This window comes from Sciurus carolinensis, chromosome 17 (genome assembly GCF_902686445.1).
Source record: "Sciurus carolinensis chromosome 17, mSciCar1.2, whole genome shotgun sequence".
NCBI classification, from domain to species: Eukaryota; Metazoa; Chordata; class Mammalia; order Rodentia; family Sciuridae; genus Sciurus; species Sciurus carolinensis.
Genome location: NC_062229.1, coordinates 20,743,161 through 20,769,382, shown reverse-complemented (window position 1 = coordinate 20,769,382; position 26,222 = coordinate 20,743,161). Strand labels below are relative to the sequence as shown.

Here is a 26,222-nt window from a genome sequence, read left to right as displayed (position 1 = left end):
CCAACCTGGGTGACATAGTGAGACTCCATCTAAAATGAATGAATAAATCATATCAAGTAGGATCTGTCCCTGGAATTTGAGTATTGCTTAACCCTAGAAAATCTGATAAAATAATGGATTAGGACTCTCACGTCAAATATGGTGGTACACACAAATAGTCCCAGCCACTCAGGAGGCTGAGATGTGAGGATCGATTGTGTCTATGAGTTCAAGGCCAGTGTGGGCAACATAGTGAGGCCCCATCTCAAATAATAGAGGAGGATTGGGAGTATAGGCCAGTGACCGTGTGTGTGCTTAGCATTGTGGGGAGGCCCTGGGTTCTATCCCCAGCACCACCCAAAAAAAAAAAAAACAAAACACTGATCTTTTAACTAGACACGGAAATTTAATAAAAAGTCAATGATGATAGAAATTCTTCAGAAAGTTAAAATCAGGGTAGCTGAAACAGTAAGATACATTTGTCCTAGAAAAGATAGGTACCTGTCATGTGGGAGGTCAGCATGCCCCTCTCCCGTTCCCCTCCTGGAAGAGGGTGGGGGTCATGGTTTCCAGTGGGATCATAAAGCAAGAATTGATGTGGAAATCAGCCCCACCCGGGGGTGGCTCTCAGTGGGTGTAGGGGTCCAATCTGGCAGCATCCCACTGACCAGGGCCTTCTCTCTGATGCTTCTTGCCTGGCTTTAGAAGACAACAAACCTCCCATCCAAATGCCCGGCTCTTCCGAGTACGACACCACAGGAGGGGTCCAGGATCCTGCCGCTGCCGGCCCCCGGGGCCCTGGGCCCCATGACCAGATCCCGCCCAACAAGCCCCCTTGGTTTGATCAGCCCCACCCCGTCGCTCCTTGGGGCCAGCAGCAGGTATTTCATAAAACTTGTGGGGGCAGGGTAGACACTTGGGGATGGCAGGCAGAGGGACAGCCTCCCCTGCTGGTTGGTGGGCAGTCAGTGGCTCTGGGGAACTGGAGTAAGACCCTGGCTCAGCCCTGGCGAGGTGTCTTCCCTGGCACCATCACCATCTGGATCTCTCCATAATGTAGCTCTCCTCGGAGCGCTGGGGCTGCAGTACCCCATGCTCAGTCACTGCCACTCTTCCCACCCGAACTGGCTTGACTCACAGAGTGTCAGCATTTCGCATCCTGAAAGGAACAAGGTGGTTTCCTAAGGAAAGGGAAAGTCAGCCTCAGACTGCAGGAGGTTGTCGGTTGTTTCCTGGGGCTAACAGATTCCTTGGGGCTGGGAACCTCTGGGCCAGGGCAAGGTTACTGGCGTGGCATGACCAGGAGACACCTGCATCTCGATGGATCCAGCTAGACGGAGCATTTGAACACAGCCTAGGCCTTTTCTGCACATCTGCTTTTTTCCTCAGTAGAGCGTGGCCTGAGCCCCCACCCATCAGCTTCAGGACAGGAGATTTAACTTCACAGAAAGTAGGACGTGCTCATAGACTGCTCCCTCCTCTGAGTGTCGTGAGCCCTGTGGTGGTGGGAGCTTTGGGGGCGCCGTCTGAGGAGGGAGCAGCTCTCCCTGCATTCTGTAGATGGAGAAAGAGCCCTTACTACCTCCAAGCTGGGTCTGGGCTAGAACTCCAGGCTCACTGAGGCTCGCCCTTGACCAGCCGTGCTCAAGTTCATCCAGTCAGAGATCAAGGTTGGTGCCAGGCCCGGTGGCAACAGGCCTGAAATCCCAGCAACTCAGAAGCTGAGGCAGGAGGATTGCAAGTTCAAGGCCAGCCTCAGCATCTTAGGGAGGCCCTAAGCAACTTAGTGAGACCCTCTCACAAAAGTAAAAAATAAAAAGGATTGGGGTTGTGGCTCAGTGGTAAAGTGCCCCTGAGTTCAATCCCTGGTGCTGGAAGAAACAAAGAAATCAAGATAGGCTTGATCAGCCCACATGGTGTCTTACACATTTTGAAATAGTTCCTGCTATTTCTTTTGTTGTCATTGATGTTCTTGCTATTGTTTTTAAGAAATCTGGTTTTCTGCCTTCTCTTGAAAGATTGGGGGGTTGGCAGCCTGGCCAGCCTCATCTGTGCACATCTCCACCCCAGCCCCCCATCAGAGCTTGTGATCCTGGCTTTAGGTCGCCGACAAAGCACCACTAGGGGGTGCAGGTCTGGAGGCCCTTGCCTTCGTCCACAGGAGGCTGCTGTGTCAGCACAGGGCCCCAGAAGCAGATCCTGGCACACAGGTGTGAGGGCAGGTGTATCGGCAGCTGCCCCAGGTGATGGCCTTGGAGGACAGCAGAGAGTGAACCGGGGAAGGGGTGTCCTTGGGTGCCTCCTATCGTGTGGACCCCTGGATCCCGCCACGCTGGTGCACTCTGAAAAAGCACTGCCCCCCTCCCCGCCCAGGCATGAGGGAGCTGGTGCCATCAAGGCAGTGGCAGGGAGGGGATGGTGGTCTTGCCTGTGGGCACAGTGGTCCTTGGTGGCCAGAAGCCCTGGGAATGAGATTGCAGGTGGCAGGTGTGGAGGTTGGGGTCTGGGGCAGTGCCTGCCAGGGATGCAGAGGACCTGCCACCAGGCCGAGGCGCCACCAGAGGAGGCCCCGTGCCGCCAGCGTCTGCTGAGCGTCGGTTTGGAGCTGACCCCGAGGGAGGCTCATGTCTGTGCCTTGCTTTGCAGCCTCCGGAGCAGCCCCCCTACCCCCACCACCAGGGCGGGCCACCCCACTGCCCACCCTGGAACAACAGCCACGAGGGCATGTGGGGCGAGCAGCGTGGGGACCCCGGCTGGAACGGCCAGCGTGACGCACCCTGGAACAGCCAGCCCGACCCCAACTGGAACAGCCAGTTTGAGGGTCCCTGGAACAGTCAGCATGAGCAGCCGCCCTGGGGTGGGGGCCAGCGCGAGCCACCCTTCCGCATGCAGCGGCCACCCCACTTCCGTGGGCCCTTCCCGCCCCACCAGCAGCACCCACAGTTCAACCAGCCGCCACACCCCCACAACTTCAATCGCTTCCCGCCCCGCTTCATGCAAGACGACTTCCCCCCGCGCCATCCCTTTGAGCGGCCACCCTATCCACACCGCTTCGATTACCCGCAGGGGGACTTCCCAGCCGGTAAGTGTGAGGCCACCCTGGGGAACACATCCCTGGCCTGCCCCCGAGCCTGGGCCCCAGGGAGGCAGGAGAAGCATGGAGGCCGATTTACTCCCGACCTCCCCACCTTGACTTGAGTGCCTGCCACATGCCAGGCCGTTAGAGGTCTGAACCCTGAACCCTGCTCTGACGGAGTCGCTGCAGTTTGCTCTTGAGGAAGGTTTCTCCCAACTTTAGGGCAGAGTCCTTTTTTATTTAAAGAACCTTTAGTTGCATTCATGTACTTTCTAAAAAACTCATTTCTACTCTCACTTCCATTGTTGTACGTCCATTTGTGACTGTTTATCTGTGGGGCTGCTCCCCACCTTTGTCACTCATGTTAGTTTCCATGGCTGCTCTAACGGTACCCACCCCAGGCTGAGCAGCTGGAATAACAGGCCTTGACTGTCCCACAGCTTAGGGGACCAGCGGTCTGAGATCACAGTGTCAGCAGGGCTGGTTTCTCCTGAGGCCGCTCCTGGGCTTGTAAATGGCATCTTCCCCTCTGTGAGGGTTTGTGTCCTGACGACCTCTTCTGATAAGGACACCAGTCCTGTTGGTTAGCGTCCCCCCTAAAGACGTCGTTTTAACCTAAGCCTCTGGAAAGGCCCTGCCTCTAAGTACAGCCGCCTTCTGGGTTAGGTCTGGGGTTAAGACTTCACATATTCAAAATACTGGCGGCTAAGGCTCAGCTCACCCCAGGACATTGCTGCCTCCAGGTTTCGTTGCCTTGGTGTTCCCTGCCCTCGGCTGGGCCCTCCTTGCCCCTTACCTGGGAGGTCCTGGCTTGCTGGTGCCGCCCAGCCACCAGTAAGTCCTGATGCATAGTTTCTTCTTTGCAGAGATGGGACCCCCTCACCACCACCCTGGCCACCGCATGCCTCATCCTGGGATCAACGAGCACCCGCCCTGGGCCGGGCCTCAGCACCCTGACTTTGGCCCTCCCCCCCATGGCTTTAATGGGCAGCCCCCCCACATGCGAAGACAGGGCCCTCCCCATATCAACCATGATGACCCCAGCCTGGTCCCCAACGTGCCCTATTTTGATCTCCCTGCTGGGTTGATGGCCCCCCTCGTGAAGGTAAGGCCACCATGGGAGCCCTGGGCTGCATGAGGCGGCGGCACCTGCTGTGTGGGCCCCTGTGCCTGAAATTCGAGCACCTGGAGCACGGTTCCCAGGAGGCTGCTAGGCACCACCTCCCGGCCGCCCTCTTCTCGCTCCCACTCCTGCCTGACCATCCGTGGAACCAGGACCAGCACGAGGGTGCCCACTCTCAGGCAAGGCCGTGTCCACTGCCTGCCTGCCCTCCCTCAGCCAGGGAGCTTTGCTGTGTGTGAGGTGTGGGTCCTCCTTCCTCTGGAACGAGATGGGACCCCCTCACCACCACCCTGGCCACCGCATGCCTCATCCTGGGATCAGCGAGCACCCGCCCTGGGCCGGGCCTCAGCACCCTGACTTTGGCCCTCCCCCCATGGCTTCAGAACCTGTCCAGGGACTGATGCCAGGGGCATTTCTCAGGAAAGACCACTGTGAGCTGTCCCTGCAGGCGGGCAGCAGGGTAAAGCAGGCTGGGAGCCGTTCAGACTGCTGGGGGCGCTGGGGCTCCAGCACAGCAGAACAGGAGCTAAGCGGGACCCTGCCAGCACTGCGTCACACAGCTGCAGGGTGGGGGGCTGTGTGGCTTTTTAGGAGAGTTCCTAGGAGCTGGGCTTGGGGCGTAAAGGGGTGACAGAGGGGGCAGGGCTTGGACAGAGTGGGAGGAGCTGGCCGAAGGCCCAGGGCAGGAATTGGGAGCCAGGGTAGCAGCCCACAGTGGGGCACTTGGGGTCCCAGCGTCTGAACAAACCGAGGGGTTCTGCATCATCTGAGTGGCTTTTCTGGAGTGAGAACCCTGTAGCTTTCGCCAGCCCCAAGGAAGGAGCTGCTGGCAGCCTGGTGAGGAGTCTGCTGAGGCCCCGTGAGGCCTGGGCCCGCCCCGCTGCCGTCCCACTGCTGCCACGCCCCGGGTGTCCTGAAGAGGGCTTGTGGACAGGGGCAACAGCTGTGCTCTCCCCACAGCTGGAAGACCACGAGTACAAGCCCTTGGACCCTAAAGACATCCGCCTCCCGCCCCCCATGCCACCCAGCGAGAGGCTGCTGGCGGCCGTGGAGGCCTTCTACAGCCCTCCCTCCCATGACAGGCCCAGGAACAGGTACAGGCTCTGCAGAGGGGCAGTGGGGCCGGTGCTGGGGGGCCCTGAGACAGGGCAGCCTTGTCCTTGCCCTGGCCTGTCTTCCCCTGAACGTTTGATAGCCAGGTCTTCTCAGGTAAGAGAATGTGGCAGCCTTTTTTTTTATTGTTGGGATGAAGCCCGGGCCCCACACATGCCATCCCAGTGCGTGTGGCGGTCTCTGAGGAAACACTGGGTGTCACAGGCGTGGCAGACGTGATGGCCCTCCACAAAAGGCTGCTCAAATCCATGCCTTAGGGGGAAGTCACCTCAGGCGTCACTTCTTGCCGGGTGGGCAGCCACAGGCCCTGAACCTCCACCTGAGGGCAGCGGGAAGACCCGGGCTGGGTCCAGCCAGGCTCAGGCCAAGCCGGGTGGGGGAAGGGCAGCCCTGTTGGCATGTCCGGGAGTGTCTTGGGGTGGGGTGGCTAGGCTGCGTCCTCTCCAGGGCTCCTGGGGGGGATCGTTCTGTGACATTTGCCTGAGTTCGCTGCGGGGGGCGCGGTCACACAACACCCTGTCTTACAGCGAAGGCTGGGAGCAGAACGGCCTCTACGAGTTCTTCCGAGCAAAAATGCGGGCGCGGCGGCGGAAAGGCCAGGAAAAGAGGAACAGGTAAGAGCCCAGGCGGCCGCTGGTCGGTCTGCCTGCCTGTCGTGCGCCTCCGGGCCTCGGCTGGGGACCTGGTCGCCCGTGGTCGGCTGCAGCATTAGGGAACACACTTGCTGGGTCCCCTCATCAGACCTGTCCCCACAGCGGCCCCTCCAGGTCGCGAAGCAGATCCAAGAGCCGAGGGCGCTCCTCTTCACGCTCCAACTCGAGGTCCTCCAAGTCGTCGGGCTCCTACTCCAGGTCGCGGTCGCGCTCCTGCTCGCGCTCCTACTCGCGCTCCAGATCCAGGTAGACCGCGGCGGCTGCCAGCGCCAGCCCCTCCTGCGGGCACACTTGGGCGCCCACCCCAGTCCCCGCAGTGCTGACCAGGGTTTCGTCCTCTGCAGGAGCCGGAGCAGGTCTCGCTCCTCACGAAGCCGCTCGAGGTCCCGGTCCCGGTCCAGGTCTAAGTCCTACTCCCCGGGAAGGAGGCGCCGGTCCAGATCCAGGAGCCCCACCCCGCCGTAAGAGTCCTGTCCTCCCTGGGCCTCCGGTGAGCTGGCAGGGTGTGAGCAGTGGTCCTTAGGAGACAGACACGTCCCAGGTGCTGAGCCCGTGGCAGCGGCACCTCTCCTCGGCCCACGCCAAGCCACACGCTTAAGAAGCTTGCGCAGCAGGTGGGCTCTGTTTCTAGCCACTTAGAGGCTCCATGTGACCTCGTGCCCTTGATGCTAAGCAGGGACAGGGTCATCATCTGAGGGGACCCCTTTATCAGGCAACAAAGAGGATGAAGAGCAGTAGAGACACGGAAAGTGTGCGTGTCCCCCCTGTGATGGCTAGCAGTTACCCGAGTGACAAGCTGTGTATTCTGAAGATCGTCGTTCCAATAAATGTGTCTACTTTTTGAAAAACGTAACCTGTCTTGATTTTAGTTCTTCGGCTGGTCTGGGTTCTAACTCAGCGCCTCCGATACCTGACTCAAGACTCGGAGAAGAGAACAAGGGTCATCAGATGCTGGTGAAGATGGGTGAGTGTCCTCAGACCCCAGCCCTAACCCACTTGGAGACCTCCACAGTGACAGTGTTTCCTTGTCCTCCTTGTGGGGAGGGAGGGGACAGAGAAGGTTGTGGCTCACCGCCAGTGGGTGTGTGCGGGGTGTTCTGCACCAGCTCCGCGGCGTGTGGAGGCCACCTGCTTTTCTGTGTTGCTCGGCTTCCCGGCAGGACGCACGTAGCAGCCCAGCCTCCTGCCTGGGCTCTGACCATGCATCCCTCTCTCCAGGCTGGAGTGGCTCTGGTGGCCTTGGTGTGAAAGAGCAGGGGATCCAGGACCCCATCAAGGGCGGGGACGTCCGGGATAAGTGGGACCAGTACAAGGGAGTGGGCGTGGCCCTGGACGACCCCTACGAGAACTACCGCCGGAACAAGAGCTACTCCTTCATCGCCCGCATGAAGGCCAGGGACGAGTGTAAGTAGGCGCCCGGGGCTGGGAGCTGCGCGGTGCTGGCGGCGCTGGCTGTCAGGACTTCCTGCTTAGTGGCAGTGGAAGATCATAGTGACAGCTCGGTTCTCACGCAGTCTCCACGTTTGGGGCACGCAAGGAAGAGAAGGAAGACTAACCCGCGCCTAGTGAGGAGCGCCACGCGCTGGCATGGGAAGGGCTCGGGCGCCGCCTGCACACCAGGAGGAGGTGCCACAGCACCCGGCCGCAAGCACGTGTCCCTTTACAGCGAAGCAAGAAACCCAAGACCCTCCTGTCCCCAAATGAGAGCTCTTCACGCCTGAAGGAGTGGACGTGGCGCCTCTTCCGCCCACAGGGGCAGCTGGGCAGCGCCCACCACTCACAGCTCAAAACAGGAGAAGCAGGACCTCGATTTGCAGAGTCCACCAGGGTTTTTGTTTTGACTCCGAATGGTTTAGGTTAGAGAAAATATCCACCCGAGATGCCCCCAGGAAGGTCATTTTAAACCCGCTCCTCTGAGGTGTACTGGCCCTAGTTCAGTTTTTTAGTTGTGTACGTTGGTTTTTCTTCCTTGAATGTTAGCCATTTGCCATTATCTGGAGAAAAAAGTTCTGGCAAACGCTGTCGGGCAGACGCTGTGGGGCACCCACGGTCAGAGCCGCCCTGTGGGGGTCTGCACTGAGCCCCTCTGCTTGGTCTTCACTCGGGGAACCCAACACCAGCACTTGGTGCAACGGCCCATTTCAATTGAGTGTGGGGTGCCACTGCCCAGCTGGCACCTCCTGCTCTGCCATTTCATTTGCGAACCCCCAGCCCAGCCCCAAAGGGAGGTGAGGCCAGGAGTGTCACCTCTGCCAGAAGCCGCCTGGATCGGCCACACCTGGGGTCAGTTGGCAGCTGGGTGCGGTGCCATTTATTTGTAAAGAAACACTTTTGAAAAATTCTTTTCAGTAAGACGCAGAGTCCTCCCCACAACTTTTCAACCCCATGTGGTAAATATTTGATTTTGTTCTAGATTTCCTGTAGCTGTGACTCGTTCAAATGTGTCTGATTCTGGATAAAACAAACTCGTGCTGTTAACAATTTCTTGTGAATTTTACTGTTTTGCCTTCAAATAAAGCCTTTTTCTAAAGACCGTTTCCTCCAAATGTCGGTGGGAAGGCGAGTCGGGCCAGGAGGTGCGTCCTGATGAGGCTCCGTGGAGCTGGGGCTGGGCAGCTCTGCCCGGGCATCTTGCATGGAGTTGTTCACGTGACGATCTGGTCTGGTGTCCTGGTTACTGAACAGGAGCTCCTCGTCTGCCGTGTCCCTTGCGCTCACCGGGAAGCCAGCACCTGGCCGGGGCCGCCTTCCCACTGGCCTGTCATGTCCTGGTGCTGCGGGGCAGTTTCCTCAGCAGCCTGCTGAGCAGGTGGGCTCTGGGAGAGTTCAGTCACTCACCTCAGTTTCTGGTGAATCCCGAGCCTTTTCCCAGCGTCACCTTCCCCCACCAGGGAATGTCACCTGGAAACTGATGCACACCTGTTCCCAAATCAAGCCTCGCCTGGTGTGTACAGCCCCTCCTTCGCCTCCTGCAGGGCATCCTCCATGGTCAGCGGTGTGGGCCTGTGGCTCCTAATGTACTGTAGGGCAGAGGACAGATGGGACACCCTCAGCACTGCCACCTCAGGACGCACCTAGAGGCTGCTGGGTGCTGGGAGGAGACGCGGCGACGGCGCCCATCCTCAGCAGGCTCTAGCGGGGCTGGCGGAAGGAGGCCGTGTCCTGGCACCCGGGGTGCCTGCTGCTGCGCAGACGGGGAGGCCCCAGCAGGCTCTGCGCCAGAAAGGGAGGGGCAACTCGGGTGGAGGAAGAAGAGGGGGCGCCACGTGAGGACATGAGCGGGCAGGGAGCCTGGGGGACTGAAGTAGGTGACACGGCCAGACCGCTTCAGCCAAGACTAGCTCACGGAGAGCCAGAGAGGAAGGAGTCAGGGCCCTTGGGTGCGACTGGCAACCCACGGGTAAGCTGCAAGGGATGGGGACGGCCTGCAGGGCAGCTAGCTGCGGGCATCACAGGGCACTCGGGAAAGGCCCGTCCTGCCCAGAGTGGGCCCAGCAGTTGCTTTCTCGAACCTTCCAGGGAATTCTGCTCAGGTTAAGAATAGGTTACTGCTCTGAAGATGCTTAAAAAAAAGACATCAGACCATCTCCATGCGTAGACTTCAGATCCTGATTTTTTAAAGGGAACAAAGAGCTGGGCTCAGTGGCAGAGCAAGTGCTTGCACGTGCCAGACATGGTTCCATCCCCAGCACCAAAAAATAGGTCAAAAATAAATATAAATGGGGGATAAAATGTGCAACTTTAACAAGACAAGTGGACGTCTGAACGCTGGGTCCTCCATGACAGGAAGCAAGTTTAGTTACAGTGGCATTGTGACTATGTTTCTAAGGTTACTTTCTGGAAAGCATGTGCTGAAATATTTTGTATATAAAATGGAAAAGTAAACAGAGCAGCACATATAGCATGATACTATTTAAATATTTATAAATGGTTCACACTTTGCACAGTAAAAAAATGAAAGTAAATTGATTCGGCAGCAGTCACCTTTGCGATCATGGAGGATGGGAAATCACCTGTCTCCATAATGGAATTTTCATAAGCACATATTTTTTTGTTATCAGACAAAAACTTCAAGAGGAAAAAGCGGGGTGAGGGCAGATCTGAGCTGCAGCCCAAGGGACTGGAGAAAGTGACGCCGCCTCTGGCATGGTCGTGGGCGGCACTCGGGTCCATGAGGAGGGCAGGGCCCCTTGGGTCCGAGGCCACACACACTCCGTCATAGCTCACCACAGGACCAAGGAGAAAAGGCGACACTGAGAAGGTGACAGCCAACCACATCCCTGATGCCGGTCCCAAGCACGAGAACCCGAGGGCCAGGCCCCCGAGGTCCCCCGAGGCCCCCGCCCGCTCTGCCCCATCTCCGCCATCACCTCCTTGGCTTCCTCCAGGGTGTGGTAGTGGAACGCGTCCCTTTCCATGGACTGCAGGAGGGAGCCGTGCAGGTAGCGGCTGGCCTCGATGAACTGCTGCGTCAGGCTCAGCTGCTGCCTCAGCATGTCGTTCAGCGCCAGCACAGCAGGGCTGTAGGCTGTCAGGACTGCCCCACCCTGTTACTCAGCGGCTCGAGGGGGACCCTGATCCCGCAGCCCCGACACCTGCTTCCTGAAGAGTCCACGACCTTCAGAGTGTGAGTGGTACCTGCCACTTCAGAGGGCTACTCCTGTCTCCACGTGCCATCGCACTGTGATGAACACGTGCAAGTGTTATATGTTAAATCTTACTAATGTGTCAAAAAAATTTTAAGAGCTAGTCTCACTGTTGTCCAGACTGGACTCAAAATCCTGTGCTCAGCTGACCCTCCTGCCTCAGCCTCCTGAGTGGCTGGGACCACAGGTGTGTGTGTGCCACTGTGCACAGCTAAAAACACATTTTTTTGAAAATATAAAGAAAATTTTAAATTAAAAAAATTGGGGCTAGGTTTGTAGCTCAGAGGTGGAGCACTTGCCTAGCATGTGCAAGGCCCTGGGTTCCACCCCAGCACCCCCACACAAAACCAAAAACCAACATTTAACTAAAATTTTAAATCATATAAAATAAAAATTCTGCTGTTTATTTAGTATTAACACTACAACTGGGCACAGTAGCACCCACCTGTAATCCCAGTGACTCAGGAGGTTGAGGCAGGAGGATCACAAGTTCAAAGCCAGCCTCGGCAATTTAGCAAGGCCCTAAGCAACTCAGTGAGACCCTGTCTCTAATAAAACACAAAACAGCTGGGCATGGTGGCCCACACCTTTGATCCCAGCAGATCTGAAGGCTGAGGCAGGAGCATCGTGAGTTCAAAGCCAACCTTAGCAATTTAGCAAGGCCCTAAGCAATTCGGCAAGAACCTTTTTAAAATATTTTAAAATATTTTAAAAAGGGCTGGGGTTGCTGGAGATGTGACTCAGTGGTAGAGCACTTGCCTGGCATGTGGAGGCCCTAGTTCGAACCTAGGCAACACATATAAATAAATGAGTAAACAAATAAATAAAAATAAAAGATCCATTGACAACTAAAAAAAATATTAAAAAATAAGTAAATAAAAAGGGCTGGGGATGTGGCTCTGGTTAAGTGCCCCACAGTTCAATCCCCAGTACCAATAATAATAATAATAAATATTCATCTATATAGTGACACAGGACAATCTTGGAGGTGAGAAGTCTCCCCAGGGCCGCAGCAAGGTCTGAGCCGGAAGGTGACTTCTGGAGCAGCTTTCTGCACCTCCAGGTGGCCAGCACCTTCCCAGACCACAAAGACTCCTCAGTCTCAGCCCACGACACAAGGGCCATGTCCTATGGCTGTGACTCAAGGTCAGGTGTCTTTAGGGGATAAAACTAGATATGTGCAAAAGGGTCAAGGAGAATTCAGAATTCGAGCACTTGGTGGGGCAGAATTATTTGGGTGGGTGTTCCTATGGTGCTGGGGATGGCACCCCGGCCTCACCCATGCTAAGCAAGTGTTCCGCCGCTGAGCCACCTTCAGCCTGCCTGTTGGACATTGGTGTCCTTTTGCAGGGAACGGAAGGTTCACAGACACCCTCGGGCTGCCATCTGGGATCCTACTGGGCATTGATAATCCCAGCAATGGACTCTTGAACCCAGTTCAAGAGTGACACACCTCCAAGAAAACGGACCCATCTCCCAAGAAGGACCCACCAAGCCAGGCTGTTACCTTCGATGGCATCTGCACTGATGACGTGACTGGCAATGGGTGCCGGGTCCACGTAGGTACCTCCCAGGGCAGGGCCCATGGCCGCCATACCGGCTGCTGTCTCAAGGACAAAGAGGAAGGGGTGAGAGGCAAGACCTGGAATCGCAGCCTTCTTGTCCCCAAGTAGGTCACTGAAATGCACCCCGTGCGTCTGTTCTCCTCTATCTGAATGTGATGGCCACCCTTGCTTTCAGAATCTGCTTCTCCTAAGTTTTTCCCACAGCCTTTTCCATGCTTCGACATACAAGCCGCTGGTTGAAGTGGCCACTGAGGCTCATGGTGGCCGGAGAAGAGAATGCCACCTCCCACGGTATCCACCAAGCCAGCCTCTTCTGCCAGTGGCTTAGTGGCTTCCAGGTGGTGTGCCCTGGACTCTGCCACGCCAGCCTCCCAGACGGCCTTTTCCTTCCGCCTTTCAACCGCAGGCCCAGTCCAGCAAAATGGCACCACCAACAATTCATGAGAGCATCCCTTTGAGTTGCCAAAAACAGGGACAGAAATGCATGTATTTGACATCAGACATGTGGCTTGTGGATGTGGATGGGGACACAAAGGTTCCTGAGCCCCAGACCCCGGGTTTAAAATACTATTTCATGACTCAGGAGATGGAGGTAGGAAGACCTCAAGTTCAAGGCCAACCTCAGCAACTTAGATCCTGTCAAAAAATCAAAAGGACTGGGGGTGTAGCCCAGGGACGAGCGCAGTCTACCCGTGGATAGTCACCGGGGTCAGGAAAGGAAGCAGAGCATGTAGAAGGGAGGGAGGGGCCTTTCCATTGGGAAGAGCGCAGCCTGAAACTGGGAATGAGAGAAGCGCCCGGAAAGTCCAACTGGGCTTGAGAAGGTGTGGAAGGAAGGGTGGAGGACAGGAACGAGGCCTGGTCATACGCAGGGTGCACCCAGGAGCTGGAGGCATGGAGTTCAGACAATGGAGTTCAGCCCTGAGCACTGGGCCCGGGGGGCGAAGGCTGGGGGCTCCCTCAGAGCCAGTGCAGCCGCACAGGTGGCTGGACTAACGGCCTCCCCCCCTCCCTCCTCGGCACTCCTGGTGCGGGCATCCTGTGCCTTGGAGGACGCTGAGCGGCACCCTGCCCCACCCAGCAGAGGCCCCGAGCAACAGCCAGGACTGCTCCAGACTTTGCCAACAGCCCCTGGTGTCGGAACGCCCGCTGAGGAGCTGCTGCATTAGGGTTCCATTCTGGAATTGTCCTGGATGCCTCAGGGCTGGGGAGGCGTGGGAAACAGCCAGGGCAGCAGCCCCTCATCCAGGAAAGCCCCCCACCTGGAAGCTGCTTAACGACAAGTCCACGTGCTTCCCAGGAAGCCTCAGATCACACAGCGAGCACCTGCCTGGCCACCCGGGCCCCAGAGGCGGCCACACTCACCCGCGGCCCACTGGTAGGTGAAGGCAGGATCCAGGGTCTGCACGGCTGCTTCCTTCACGGTGACTCTGGCCGCACCCCTGCCCCACTGCCCCCTGGCCTGGGGTGCTCTCTGGAGGCACGTCCTCAGACTCGAGGAGCCTTCCGACACAGTGGCCAGCGCTCGCTCGAGAGCTGCCTGGGAGGGAGCCGCGGGCTCAGAGGCCACGGGACTTGGCAGGCTTTCGAAATCTTCAGAATAATCCGAGCCCACGCTGCTCTCCAGGGGAGTCGCAGGCGGTGACTGCACGCCAGACACGCTGTCCCGCTGGGCGGCGGAGGCCCAGCTGGCACTCAGATGCTCTGAGACCTCGCTTTCGGTGGGAAGGCCCTCGTCCCCAACCGCAGAGGTGGCCTTTCCCTGAAACGCCGAGCTCCTGGGCGGGGCCCTCGTTGGCACCTCCAGTCCAGCGGGAGCCTCGTCTGGACAGCTCCTGCCCGTCGGCCTCCGAGCAGCTCCTTCCTAAAACCAAGGATGGCAGAAGTTGCTGGAAGGCGTTTCTGATAGTGTCCTAAAAACGCACTTGCATACGCAGGGCACCTGTCGCCCCACCTCGGAGGGTACTGGTCCTCCCTGGAGCGAGGCGGGTGGCGCGTCCTAAACAAAACCCTTCCCCAGGGGCTGCCAGGGATGGAACCCAGGGCCTCGTGCCTGCTGAGCATGTGCCGACCACCAAGCAGCCCCCCACCCCAGGACCCAAGATGCTTTAGCACAGCGTTTTTTAAAGGGTGAGGGACACAGCCCTGATGGCATGGGACATGTAGGTGGCACATATGTGAAACTTTAAGTACATCCTGTGTATTATGGAGACGTGCTTTTGATAGTGCAGGTGGTTACAAAAGTCACCACGGGGCACCACCAGGACACGCGTGGCCACCTCGGCCTGGGTGTGATTCTGGGATGCTCTGAGGAGGGGCCTGGGATCACCTGCTAACCTGCTGCTCTTATTATCACCAAAACCAGACTCCTGCACCGTAACCACCTGACCTCTGCGGCCAGAATGTTCTCTGGGGTGAGAGCCATCCTGTGCCCTCCAGGACACTGAGCAGCATCCCAGCCTCAGTCCCCAGGCCTGACCACCAAATGTCCCCAGATGTGCCAGTGTAGCCCATGGAGAACCACATCCGGCCTGTCTACAGTCTAGAAGGACCGTGACCTGGGGCGGTGGCTCAGTGGCATAGCACTTGTCTAGCAATGGGGAGGCCCTGGGTTCCATCCCCAGCACCTCTGAAAAGTAAAAAAAAAATAGAATAAAATGACTGCTGTACTTACTTTTTGTTCCAAGTCTGATTTCTCACTGACGGCTGGAGTCAGATCATCAAGGGATAAAATATTGATTCTAAAATCTGTAATTTAAAAAGGCAGCATTTACTCCTTCGATTACTCCACAAATGCTCAGAAAGATGTGAAGGCGTTCAGTCCCTGTCCTCAGTACCACCACGGGGGTCAGCAGCTTTTTCTCTAAGGGCCTAGAGGGGAAATACTTTCAGCTTTCTGGGGTACGCCCTCTGAAACCTGTGGGTTCTGCATCTTGGATTCCATGAGAGTCAGATCAAACATCTGGGGGAGCACGCATCTGTACTGAGCATGCACTCTCTTCTTGTTATTAATCCTTAAGTATAGTTGCTGGGCGCGGTGATGCACACCTGTCATCCCCGCAGCTCGGGAGGCTGAGGCAGGAGGATCATGAGTTCAAAGCCAGCCTCAGGAACAGCGAGGCCCTAAGCAACTCAGCGAGACCCTCTCTCTAAACAAAAATATAAAGAGGGCTGGGGTGTGGCTCAGTGGTTAAGCAGCCCTGAGTTCTATCCCTGGTACCAAAAAAAAAAAAAAAAAAAGATATACTGTAACAACAATTTGCATAGCATTTACATTGCATCCAGGATTAAGTGATTTAGAGATGGTTGAAAGTCTCCAGGACAGTCGGAGGTTCTGTGCAAACCTCCATCTGAGAGAATGAACTTGAACATCGGCAGATGCCGCATCTGTAGGGTCCTGTATCTGTAGGGTACCTCTCCGCAGGTACCAGGGGCAACTGTAATCAGTCATTAGAGTGTGAAAGCAGTCACAGGTTACGGGTAACCTAAGGGATGCATTCTGATAAAACTTTTTTTATAAAAACAGACAACGGGCCTCCTGGCCCCTGGTCCAGACAGAAGCTAATGATCATAAGGCACTTTAGGGAACCAGGGACAAACACACCTGTGGTGTGAGGGCTGGACAGGGAGGGGCAGCCGGCAGCTGGGGATGGGGCTTAGGGGAGAGGCCCCTCAGGCGGAGAGGAGATGTGGCCCCAAAGTACCTAAGTTCTCTCATAACAGCAAGTGAAAGGCTCAGCAGAAACACAGCCGGCAAGCGCTCCAGGAAAAGACCCAGGTTCTACCCAGCACTGCTGTGCTCCAGCCCGAGGGGTGCACCCCCTCCCGACTCCCCAACACTGCCACTGGAGTTCTAGTGACAGGTAGGTACGAAGATCCTACCCAACCATGTTTTAGGAAGCAAAGCCTCTGAACTACGACATCCCAGGTGGTCCAGGGCAAAGACAGTAGCAGCTGTCCGAGACCTGCACTCTCTCCCAAAGGGCAAGGGCAGGACAGACAGATGGCAGGAGGGAGGGAACCCAGGGCCTGGTATCAGTGCTGGCTCTGCCCCCACCAGCCTGGGCCCACCTTCTTGTGGGTGAAGGTAACACGGAGACAGGCTGAGGACACCACTTACTAGCCAGCTCCTCATTCTGGATTCCTCATGTGTACAACTTAAGAATCAGTGTCAGGACGTGATGTGCCAAGTGGCATCTGCAGAAGGTGGTACTGGAGGGGCTCCAGGGAGTTTTCTCACATTCACGTCGCTACAGTGAACGTGTCCCCAAAAGTCTGTGTTGGGAGCTGGCACTTTAAGATACAGTTAGGTCCAAAAGGCTCTGCCCTCAGGAACGTCCTTAGCTCAGGGGTAGGTTCATTATAAAAGTGAGTTCCACCCCTTTTTATTTTTTTGGTCCTAGGTATTGAACCCAGGGGCACTTACCACCAAGCTACACCCTCAGCCCTTCTTTTAATTTTTACTTTGAGTCAGGGCCTAAGTTGCTGAAGCTGGCCTCAAACTTGCAATCCTCCTGCCTCAGGCTCCCAAGTCGCTGAGGTTACAGGCATGCACCACTGCACCTGGCTTCCACCCGCTCTTGCTGGCTGGCTCTCGCCTTCCCTTGGCCTTCCACCTTGGAGGCTGCAGCAAGAGGCCCTCACCAGGCAGCCCCTGCATCTTAGACTCCCAGCCTCCAGAACCATAGCCAGATAGACCTCCGTTCTCTATAAGTTACCCAGTCTGTGATACTCTACTAGAACAAAAGGAAACAAACACACAGCCTTGAACATACCATTGCTTTTCTGTGGCAAAGCATGGCCACCTGGAAGGGACAGACCCTCGCTGGGGGTGCTTCACTACCCACTCTGGAAAACCTTTGCTGAGTCATGGGATTTTAATTTATCCTCCACTTTCTCTTTTTTTTTGTGGAGACAGGTCCCACTATGTTGCCCAGGCTGGTCTTGAACTCCCGGACCCAAGCCAGCCTCCTGCCTCAGCCTCCTAGATGGCTGAGTCACAGGTATGTGTCGCTATGCCCGACTTGCACGTTAGTCTGGCTGACTCCAGTTATGGCCATCCTGGTGCCTGGAGGACAGGGAGCACATTTGCGTATTTGCCCTGTTCCTGCCAGCATGACACCTGGCACTCACTGTTACACACCAGGCACTTCTGAGACAATTATTTAACTTTGATTTGGTGATAAAGCATCTCAGAGGGAACAAAGAAAATGTTGACTTTGAACTTTTTTCCTTCCTCTTCTGCTCTTAAATATTAAAATAAAAATAATGTTGAAGTACCAAAAATGTTTATGTTTGGTTACTTAGAAATGTGCTTACTTTTCTGAATTTAAAAAGGAGGCAGCGGCACATGCCTGTAATCCCACTGACTCGGGAGGCTGAGGCAGGAGGATCACAAATTTGATCCGGCCTCAGCAACTTGGAAGACCCTGTCTCGAAAACAGAAAAAGGGCTGGAGGGATGGAGCTCTGAGATAAAATGCCCTGGGTTAGATCCCCAGTACCAAAAAAAAAAAAAAAAGAAAAAAAGGAGGCGGGGCTAAGGGTCTACTAAGGGTCTAGTCCCAGGACCACCAAAATAATAAATAACTGAAAAGAGGCAAATTTTTCTTTTACAAAAAAAGAACTGCACTGCCTTCTCATTGTGCCTCTAGAAGGATTTTTCCCCCAGGTTACTGCTTCATAACGGGTCAGGGACACTGGGATACGAAGGGTTGGACATCTGTGTACCCTCCAAATCTCTGTTGAAGACTTCAGCTGTACTGTGATGGTCCACCTGTCCCTCGGAAGCCATGGGGATTGGCTCCAGGACTCCTGCAGAAACCAAGATCTGAGGACCATCAGGTCCTGTACAGAAAATGGCCCACATGTGCACAGAACTCAAGCGCATCCTCCCAGACCCTTTCAATTGTCTCCAGAGCACTTGGAATGCTTCACACACTGTGAATGCCATGGAAACAGCTGTCATGCTCTATGTCAATATGACGATATGTCATATTGTTTACAGACTAAGGGAAGGAAAAAAAAAGTCTGTACATAGTCAGTGCAGAGGTAAATTTTTTCCCAAATATTTCTGGTCTGCGAAGCCTAAGGGTGTTGGAGGGCCGGGGGACACGGAGGTGGGGTCCTTGGTAGGGAACTGGTTGGGAGGAAGTCAGAAGAAAAGAACCCCCGAGTGGGACTGGTGACCTACAGGGGAATGAAGAGACCAGAGAACTCGCTCTCCCCACCACGTAAGGGCCCAGCAAGAGGCCATCCCTAAACCATGCGGCGCCCCTCATGCAGAGTCGTCCAGGTGGGGACCCTAAACGATCGTGCAGCTTCGGGACTGCGAAACCGCCAGTCTGCTATTCTGACCCAGCAGAAGGAACAGACCCGACTCTGGAGGAAGAGTTTAGACCGACGTGGCCCAGGTGGGGCGGGGCAGAAAGCGGTGGTGGGCGGAGCGCGCCGCGTGCCCCGCCCCGGCCCCGCCCCCGCCCAGGGCAGTGGGTGCACAGGACTGCGGTTACCGTTCAGGCTGTCATCTGCGGCTTCCGAGGCCGGGGCATTCACAGGCCCCGGCTCGCTCCCTCCAAGGGAAGACGCGAGCTGGATGCGCCCCATCTTTGAAGACTCTGATCGCGAAACGGTGTCAGGGATGGAAATCGAGGATGCGCGGGAGGCTGCGTCCCGAGACACCGAAGTCTGCGAGGAGCAGGCTCTTGACCGACTGCGCAGGGCACGGTGGGCTGGCCTTGTGGGGGGCGGCCGCGGGGTCTGAGGCGGCCTGGAGCTGGGAGGCTCGGCACTGGGCAGAGAAGGGGCTCGGGGCGCGGCAGGGATCTGGTCCTACTTCGGTAGAAAGAGAAGACACAAAATTAGCGAACTTGTGATAAACGAGGTCCTTTATGCCCCCGGGAGCAGCTGGTGGGGTGCGCGACACCATGACTTCACAATTCATTGTGCATCTCTGCGCCCGTCCTCCTCCTCCTCTGCCCGAAGTCGATGAGGTAACTGGGGATTAGAGAATGTTCCACCAGTAATCAGAAATGTCCCTTTGCTTTCAAATACCTAGTTAATTACTCCCATGCTTTTTTTATGTTTTATTTTGAGGCAGGGTCTCACTGTGTTGCCCGGGTAGGCCTTGAACTCCTGGGCTCAAGTGAGCCTCCTGCCTCAGCCTCTGGAGTAGCAGGGACTAAGGCATGTGCCACCACACCCAGCTTAAACATCTAAACTCTTCGGCCCCAAGAGAACATGAGCTATGACAGCCCAGACCTCCAAAAGAACCAAGTGAATGTGCAGCTTTTCACCCACTGAAGCGAAGCCTTTCCTACCAGTCTCTCCACCCACAATGGCGATTAAAAAAAAAAAAAAAAAACAGGGAATAACAAATGTTGGCCAAGATATGAAGGAATGTGGACACCCAGACGTGGCTGGTGAGAACTAAAACGGTGCAGCTGCTGGGGACAAGTCGGCAGGTCCTCAAAAAAACTTAACAGAATTGCCATATGACCAGCAATCCCCTCCTAGGTGTGCCCGACCTGCGAACAGGGACTCAGATACCAGTACTCATGTTCACAGCAGTACTGTTCACAACAGCCAAAAGGTGGGCACAACCCCGCTATCCGTCCATCGACAGACACCTGGTAGAGACACTGGTCCATCTCTACAATGGAATTCTGCCCACTCTGTACCAGGGACTGAACTCTGGGACTCTATCCTAAGCCACATCCCAAACCCTTTTTATTTTTGAGACAGGGTTTCACTAAGTTGCTTAGGGTCTTGCTAAATTGCCAAGGCTGGCCTTAAACTTGTGATCCTCCTGCCTCAGCCTCCTGCATAGCTGGGATTACAAGCATGCACTGTGCCCAGCTCCTGCCCAGTCTATTAGCTTTAGATCTCACCTTTTTGTCTGATCACATTTTTGCACAGTTGTCCATGTTTCAATCATGCCTATGCAATAAAATCTCCATAAAAACCCAAAGGACGGATGCAGAGAGCTTGCAAAAAGGTGAACATTCGAAGGCCAACAGGAAGTTGAGCAAGAACTCAACCCACATGCATCCCAACTCCACCTTCAGGACCCTTCCAGACCTCACCCTGTGGATCACTGTTTCTCTGTGTCCTTTAAAATACCCTTTCCTGGAGATGCGGCTCAGTGGTAGAGCACCTGCCTAGCACTAAAGGTCCTGGGGTCCATCCCCAGCAAGGAAGGGAGGGAGGAAGGGAGGGAAAGAAAGGGAGAAAGGAAATATCCTTTAAAATAAAACAGTAATGTGTTTTCCTTGAGTTCTGTGAGCCACCCCAGCAAACAGTATAAAGAGGGGGCTCTGGGAACCCACATTTGTAGAGTTCTGAAGGCACGGAGCTGTCACCGGTGTCTGAAGTGGGAGATGGCCCCCCAAACTGTGGAATCTGCCACGATCCCCAGGTGGAACTGAGCGGAATGAGCACGGCCCCCTGGTGTCTACTGCAGATGGATGTGCCTGCTGGCTGGCAGAGAGCAGCCGCCACACCTTTTGGGGTCACAGAAGTGACCTGTGGGCTAGGGAACAGCTCAGTGGTACCACTTATGCTTAGCGTGCCTGAGGCCCTGGGTTCCAACCCTGGAAATGCGAACTCAGAGGAGAGAGAAGTGGTGTGTGCTGTGGGGGTGCACTGGGAGAAGCTGCTTGATTTTCCTCTGTCCTCAGAGAACTGGGTACTGCTGGTGTTTGGCACAAAGTAACTGCTGTCCTCTGAGCACAGTGGCACATGCCTGTGGACCCAACTACTCAGGAGGCTGAGGCAGGAGGACTGCTTGAGTCCAGGAGTTCAAGGCCAGCCTAGGTAACATAACAAGACCTATGTCCAAAACAAAACCAAACAACCCAAGTGCCATGGCGTAGAGAGTTACCAAACTCAGATGCTGTGTTGCAAACACACCACGAAGTGTCCCCAGCCCCACCCCTCACCAGGCAGGCCCTCAACAGATAGACACTTGTGACTGGCCAAAACCCTACCCTTTCCTCAGAAGTCTGGGTGACATCACTTTAGAAGTCATGCTACGATGTCATGGTGGCCAGAGAAAAAGACGTGATGCAAATAAATGAAAATCTCACCGTGAATGGTCTTACACGTTCTTTCTCAAGGACTTTAGTGAACTTCTGATTCATACTTGTTTCTTTTTCTCTAGAAGATTCCATCAAGCTTCCCAGCAATTCTTTCATTTCCTCCTCATCGCTGTCTGGGGAATCAAATTTTGGAGCAGGTTCCTTTGGTCTGGGCGTTTGAAGATCCCTCTCTGTCCCCGCGCGGGCCTCTGGGGCTGCATTTTCCAAGCGTGGCGCTCTCTTCAGAAACCTGCTGACCTGCCCAGGCTGCACACTGCTCCTTGGGATGGGGGACTCACGGGCCTGTTTCTGGGAAGTTCTGTGGGCGTGCAGGGAGGAGGGGCCAGAGGCAGCTCTTGGAGTGGCTCTGTCCACTGTCCCTGGAAGACTGTCCTCAGAGGGCTTCGAGTCGGACTCCGGGTCAGACAAACTTGTGCGCGCTCTCTGCCGGCTCCTGATCTTGGTCTCTATCTGAGCCAGCTTCATGAGTGCGGCACTGGCTCTGATCTTCGAGGCAGTGGCCAGGGGTCTCCCCAGGGCCATCTGGGTCCCACTGCCCAGGACAGCACTTTCTTTCAGGTCTAAGTGTGTCTCACCTGTAGTTTGGTTTCTTTTTAGAAATCTGCTTTGACCAGGTGCTGCTTGGGTATGACTTCTACTGACTTTCAAGTTTCTGGTGACTTCCATCTTTGAATCGTCCAAGGAGATGTCACTGAGATCACTAAAAATGCTGCGAGCCGGCTGGCTGACTTTCCTCGTGCAAGCCATTCTAGGAGGAAAGACAGACACTGCTTGGAAGGATACCTCATGTCTGAAGCATGTGCTCCAGGGCTCCCATGGGGCTATGGATCACACCACCTGCTGAGGATTGGGTTGGTCTGTCCCCCGTGAAAATAAGATGAAACTGGACTGCCACCGTGGTGGCACTGGGAACAGGGCAACAGGTCAGTGAGAGGGATTAACGGGGCTGGCGTGCAGGTCAGTGGTGAAGCATTGCCTAGCCTGTGCGAGGCCCTGGTTCCACCCCCAGCACCCCCCCACACTCCAAAAGCATTAATGCTGCTCTTGCAGGATTAGCTCATCCTCTTGGAAGTGGGTGCCCCTCGTGCGCTCTCTCCTGCAGGAACCCATTCTCTTGTCTGTTTTGCACCTTCTTATACAGGAGCACAAGGCCCTCACAGAGGCAGCTGTCCAGTCTTGGACTCAGTCCCCTGAACTGTGAGCTAAATAGGCTTCCTTCCTCTATAGATTGTCCGGTCTCAGGTATTCTGTTATAACCACAGAAAACCCATGAAGATACCACCCTCTACGCTGCGGTCCAGTGAGTCTTCTCCTCAAGCCCAATGATAACAGAAACGACTGGACACTTAGGTCCTCTTGCTGGACTACCCTCCAATGCCTGGACACCTGGGATGTATTACGGTCACACAAGGACCGGCACCGCTGGCGCTCCTGCCGAGGGCCAGCTCACTCCACTACACCATCTCATTTAATCCTCAAGCTGCCCTGGGAGCTGGTTATTGTGATGCCCTTTTAGAGAAGTTGGAAGGAATAAAAATCCTCAAAGGTTTGGTCACCAGCCAAGGTCACCAGCTGGTGAGTAGCAGAGCAAAATTCAAAGCCCAGGTCTGATTCCAAAACCTGCACCGTGCTTCCTGGCCACAGTGCAGCACACACTCACCCAGACTTTATTTTTTCATCTCTTAAAATTCTTTTGCAGTGCTGGGGATGGAACCAGTGTCAGGCATCTAGTCGAATGCCCCACCACTGAGCTCCAGCTCCCACCTATATTTTCTTGTTTTCAAATCAACCTTTCTTTTTTTTTTTAGTATTTTTTAGCTGTAAGTGGACACGATGTCTTTATTTATTTATGCAGCACTGAGGATGGAACCGACCTCACGCGTGCCAGGTGGGTGCTCCACCCCGGAGCCCCGGCCCCAGCCTGCCTGTTTCTTTGGGTGCAGACTTACAAAGTTGACTGCATTGCTGTGGGGAAATTGGGTTTTCAGGGGTGGGGGGACTCACCAGTTACCCATGGCTGCTCTGATCCCCAGCCCACCTGAAGGCACTCCTCCTTTGTCCCAGGTGCCCTCAGAGGAAGCTCTGGAAGCAATCTGTATATCTAATGAGCTCCCTAGAAAATGTTACTTCACCTCAGGTGTCAGAACCACTGCTCTGGAAAAGGGGCGGGGCTAGGGATAGGCACAGCTCCCCCGCCCTGCCAAATGCTTGCCACATGTCGCCTGAGCATGCTGGGGCACATTTTTCTGGGGAGGAATGCAAGGGCTTCATCGTATTCCAGTTTCCATGTGCCCTAAAAGAAGATGATTGACCTACCCCATGATCTATGATCGCTTCAAAAGATTAAAAAGACTTTAAAGATGAAAAAATATTGTGTGTGTATGCACATGCGCGCATGTGTGTGTGTGTTGGTCCGTTTTTCATTACTGTACCAAAATACCTGAAGGTGGGTGTTTTGAAAACAAAATAGGTTTACTCAGCTCATAGTTCTGGGGTTCAAGAGCCTGCATTTGGTGATGGCTTCTTGCTGGCAGAGTCCCGAGGTGGCATAAGGCATCACATGGCAAGAGATAAGGAGTGTACGTATCTTTCCTGGTTTTCCTCTTTTTATAAAAAGCTTTCAACTATGGGGGCTCCACCTTGATGACCTTATCTAATCCTTACCACCTCCCAAAGGCCCGCCTCTGAACCATAGTTGGATTAAGTTTCAATATTCAAAATACCAAACACCGGAGATTAAATTTCAACACATGAACCCACTCCAACCACATCCAAACCACAGCAGTATGTATTTGCTGCAGCCCCTTTAGCAAGGAACTCTGGAACAGCAATCAAATGAAAAGCACATGGGCCCTGGGACCTGTCAAGTCCACACGTGGGACTGTAGCTACACGGGTACTCTCCCAGTGCAGAGATGCACAATCAAGGAAACTCAGGCAGCAGTGTTTGGATGCACCAAACCCAAATCCATCCATAGAGAACTGGTGAGGCCCAGGAAATAGCACATAGATGGTGGAGTACTATGCATCTGTGAAAAGTGACCAGGGAAGTCTGTGTGTGTGAATGTATCTCCAGCATAATACTATGGGAGACAAAGGTAAGACACAGAAGCATAGCTCCTAGCCATATGAATACTTCAACAAGGGCATGTGATGTTAACTTTCACCAAAAAAAAAAAATTTTTTTTAATTCACTTTGGGTCCTGAATTCACTTTTCTCCCATTCCTGTCTACTTAAGAAAATGATCTTATTGTGATTGCCAGATTAAATACAGGACACTTAAAAACTGGAATTTCAGGTAAACAGTGAATTTTTTTTTTACATATAAGAATAACAAAGCCATTCTTATAGTGACACACACCTATAATCTCAGCAACTCCGAATGCTGAGGAAGGAGGATATCAAGTTCAAGTCTAGGCCAGACAACTTAATGAGACTGTGTCTCAAAGTAAAAGAACAAAAGGGGCTGGGGATGTAACCTAGTGGTAGAGCACATACCTATCATTGCCAGGAACCCAAGTTTTACCACCAATACTGGGGAAAAAAAAAAAAAGAAAGACCCAAATATTTTTATATTAAATATTATCTGAAATTGGATTTTTGTTTGTTAAATCTGGCAAGCTTATTTCAAGCACACCTTTAAATGAGGAGCACAAATGTTTTCTGTGAGGCAAAAAAGTGTTTAACCTAGCCCTTAAGATTTTGCACAAGATGCCAGGCACGGTGGCGCATGCCTGTAATCCCAGTGGCTCAAGAGGATAAAACAGGAGGATTACAAGTTTGAGGTCAGCCTGGGTAACTTAGTGAGAGCTTACCTCAAAATAAAAAGGACTGGGGCATAACTCAGTAGCAAAACATCCCTGAGCTCAATATCCGGTTCCAGAAAACAAACCAATAGCTGGGCAACCTAAGGAAACCCTCCTTCAAAAACTTAAAAGGGGAGCCGGGCGTGGTGGCACATGCCTGAATCCCAGCGACTTCGGAGGCTGAGGCAGGAGAATCACAAGACCCAGGCCAGCCTCAGTAACTAATCAAGGCCCCAAGCAGTTTAGTGAGGCCCTGTCTCAAAATAACAGAAAGGTCTGAAGATGCAGCGCAGGGTCAGGTGCCTGCGGGTTCAACCTCCAGGTCTGGGGTGGGGACTATATACAGAGAGGAACTAAGAAAGGTGGACGCGGACGTGAAGTAGCCTGTCTGGTGGCTGGGGGTGGCGGGGCCAGTACAAGGCGGTGCAGCCACCAATCTGGAAGTCTGGAGAAACGCCACCTCCGAGGGCTAAGCACGGAGTTCCCATGCGATCCTGCAATTCCACTCTTAAATGGCCATAAGAATCATTCGTAATCGAGGACACGTGGAAAGAACCTAAACGCCCTTTAATTAGTGAGCGGAGGACGGACGACAGGGTCCATTCGGAAAGCAGAACAAGCGATCAAGGCCAAACGCGGCCCGAGGGCCGGTGCCGCGCGGAGGAGGCCGGGCGGCGGTCGCCCGGGGCTGGACGCGAACCCCGGGATGACCGCCAAGGCCGGGGGCAACTCCTCGCCTAATGGAAAAGTCCTAAGCCGGATCGCGAGGCGGCCGCACGAGAAGAGAGGCGTCTGCCCTGGACGAGGGCGAGCGCGGCGGTACGTGAACGTGCCGCGATACGGCTGCTGACACTAAATGCACTAGACGCCCCTCGGCCTCGCAGCAACCCACGGCGGACCGCGCTGCAGGACTCCCGAGACCCCGAGGCCGAGGCGCGGGGCGGCCCTCCCGCCGCAGGGCCAGCCCGGCCGCGGACCGCGCGGCATTTCCTCGCAGTCCCCCTCGCTAGCCGGGCGCCCACCCAGCCGCCGTCTGCCCAGCCCCGCAGACCTACTTCCACGCCGGTTTATCGGTGGAATCCGGCGCCGCACTCCGGCCAGGCCCTCCGGCCCCCGTACCGTTGCCCGGGCAACCGCGCCGGGCCGGAAGAGACTACATTTCCC

At 54.9% G+C, this 26,222-nt stretch overlaps 2 protein-coding genes across 8 annotated transcripts in view; one reads left to right on the top strand and one right to left on the bottom strand.

The window, feature by feature from the left end:
- Window positions 1-8,471, top strand: part of Cherp (calcium homeostasis endoplasmic reticulum protein) — a 19,341-nt gene extending 10,870 nt beyond the window's left edge. For 2 of the 3 annotated variants that reach the window (XM_047530564.1, XM_047530563.1), the window contains exons 9-18: window positions 685-860; window positions 2,626-3,061; window positions 3,922-4,160; window positions 5,139-5,272; window positions 5,819-5,905; window positions 6,047-6,190; window positions 6,289-6,405; window positions 6,814-6,908; window positions 7,163-7,348; window positions 7,459-8,471. In XM_047530564.1, coding sequence (XP_047386520.1) covers window positions 685-860; window positions 2,626-3,061; window positions 3,922-4,160; window positions 5,139-5,272; window positions 5,819-5,905; window positions 6,047-6,190; window positions 6,289-6,405; window positions 6,814-6,908; window positions 7,163-7,348; window positions 7,459-7,499 — 1,655 coding nt within the window. In that variant the 3' untranslated portion in view covers window positions 7,500-8,471. Of the gene's footprint in view, window positions 1-684; window positions 861-2,625; window positions 3,062-3,921; window positions 4,161-5,138; window positions 5,273-5,818; window positions 5,906-6,046; window positions 6,191-6,288; window positions 6,406-6,813; window positions 6,909-7,162; window positions 7,357-7,458 lie in introns of those variants that run through there. The other variant, XM_047530565.1, reaches the window with a different exon arrangement.
- Window positions 372-26,222, bottom strand: C17H19orf44 (chromosome 17 C19orf44 homolog). Of its 5 annotated transcripts, none has more exons than XM_047530569.1 (9): window positions 26,114-26,222; window positions 21,241-22,000; window positions 18,667-18,985; window positions 14,830-14,903; window positions 13,521-14,019; window positions 12,098-12,193; window positions 10,315-10,481; window positions 8,846-8,964; window positions 372-8,760 (listed from the first exon to the last, which is right to left on the bottom strand). In XM_047530569.1, exons 2-8 carry the CDS (start codon window positions 21,997-21,999, stop codon window positions 8,875-8,877), a joined length of 2,004 nt encoding a protein of 667 aa, XP_047386525.1. In that variant the 5' UTR covers window position 22,000; window positions 26,114-26,222; the 3' UTR covers window positions 372-8,760; window positions 8,846-8,874. The 5 variants fall into 5 exon arrangements, with proteins under 5 accessions (XP_047386525.1, XP_047386524.1, XP_047386522.1 ...); XM_047530568.1 differs by having other exon boundaries at window positions 8,864-8,964; XM_047530566.1 differs by having other exon boundaries at window positions 372-8,964.

Bases quoted from the DNA above. Each gene is read 5' to 3' on its own strand.
- C17H19orf44 (XM_047530566.1), bottom strand. From the start codon at position 21,999: ATGGCTTGCACGAGGAAAGTCAGCCAGCCGGCTCGCAGCATTTTTAGT. The intron at 14,904-18,666 runs GTAACCGCAGTC...TTTAAATTACAG, and splicing joins CGCAGATGACAGCCTGAACG to ATTTTAGAATCAATATTTTA. The intron at 12,194-13,520 runs GTGAGTGTGGCC...TCCTTGAGACAG, and splicing joins CACCTACCAGTGGGCCGCGG to CAGCCGGTATGGCGGCCATG.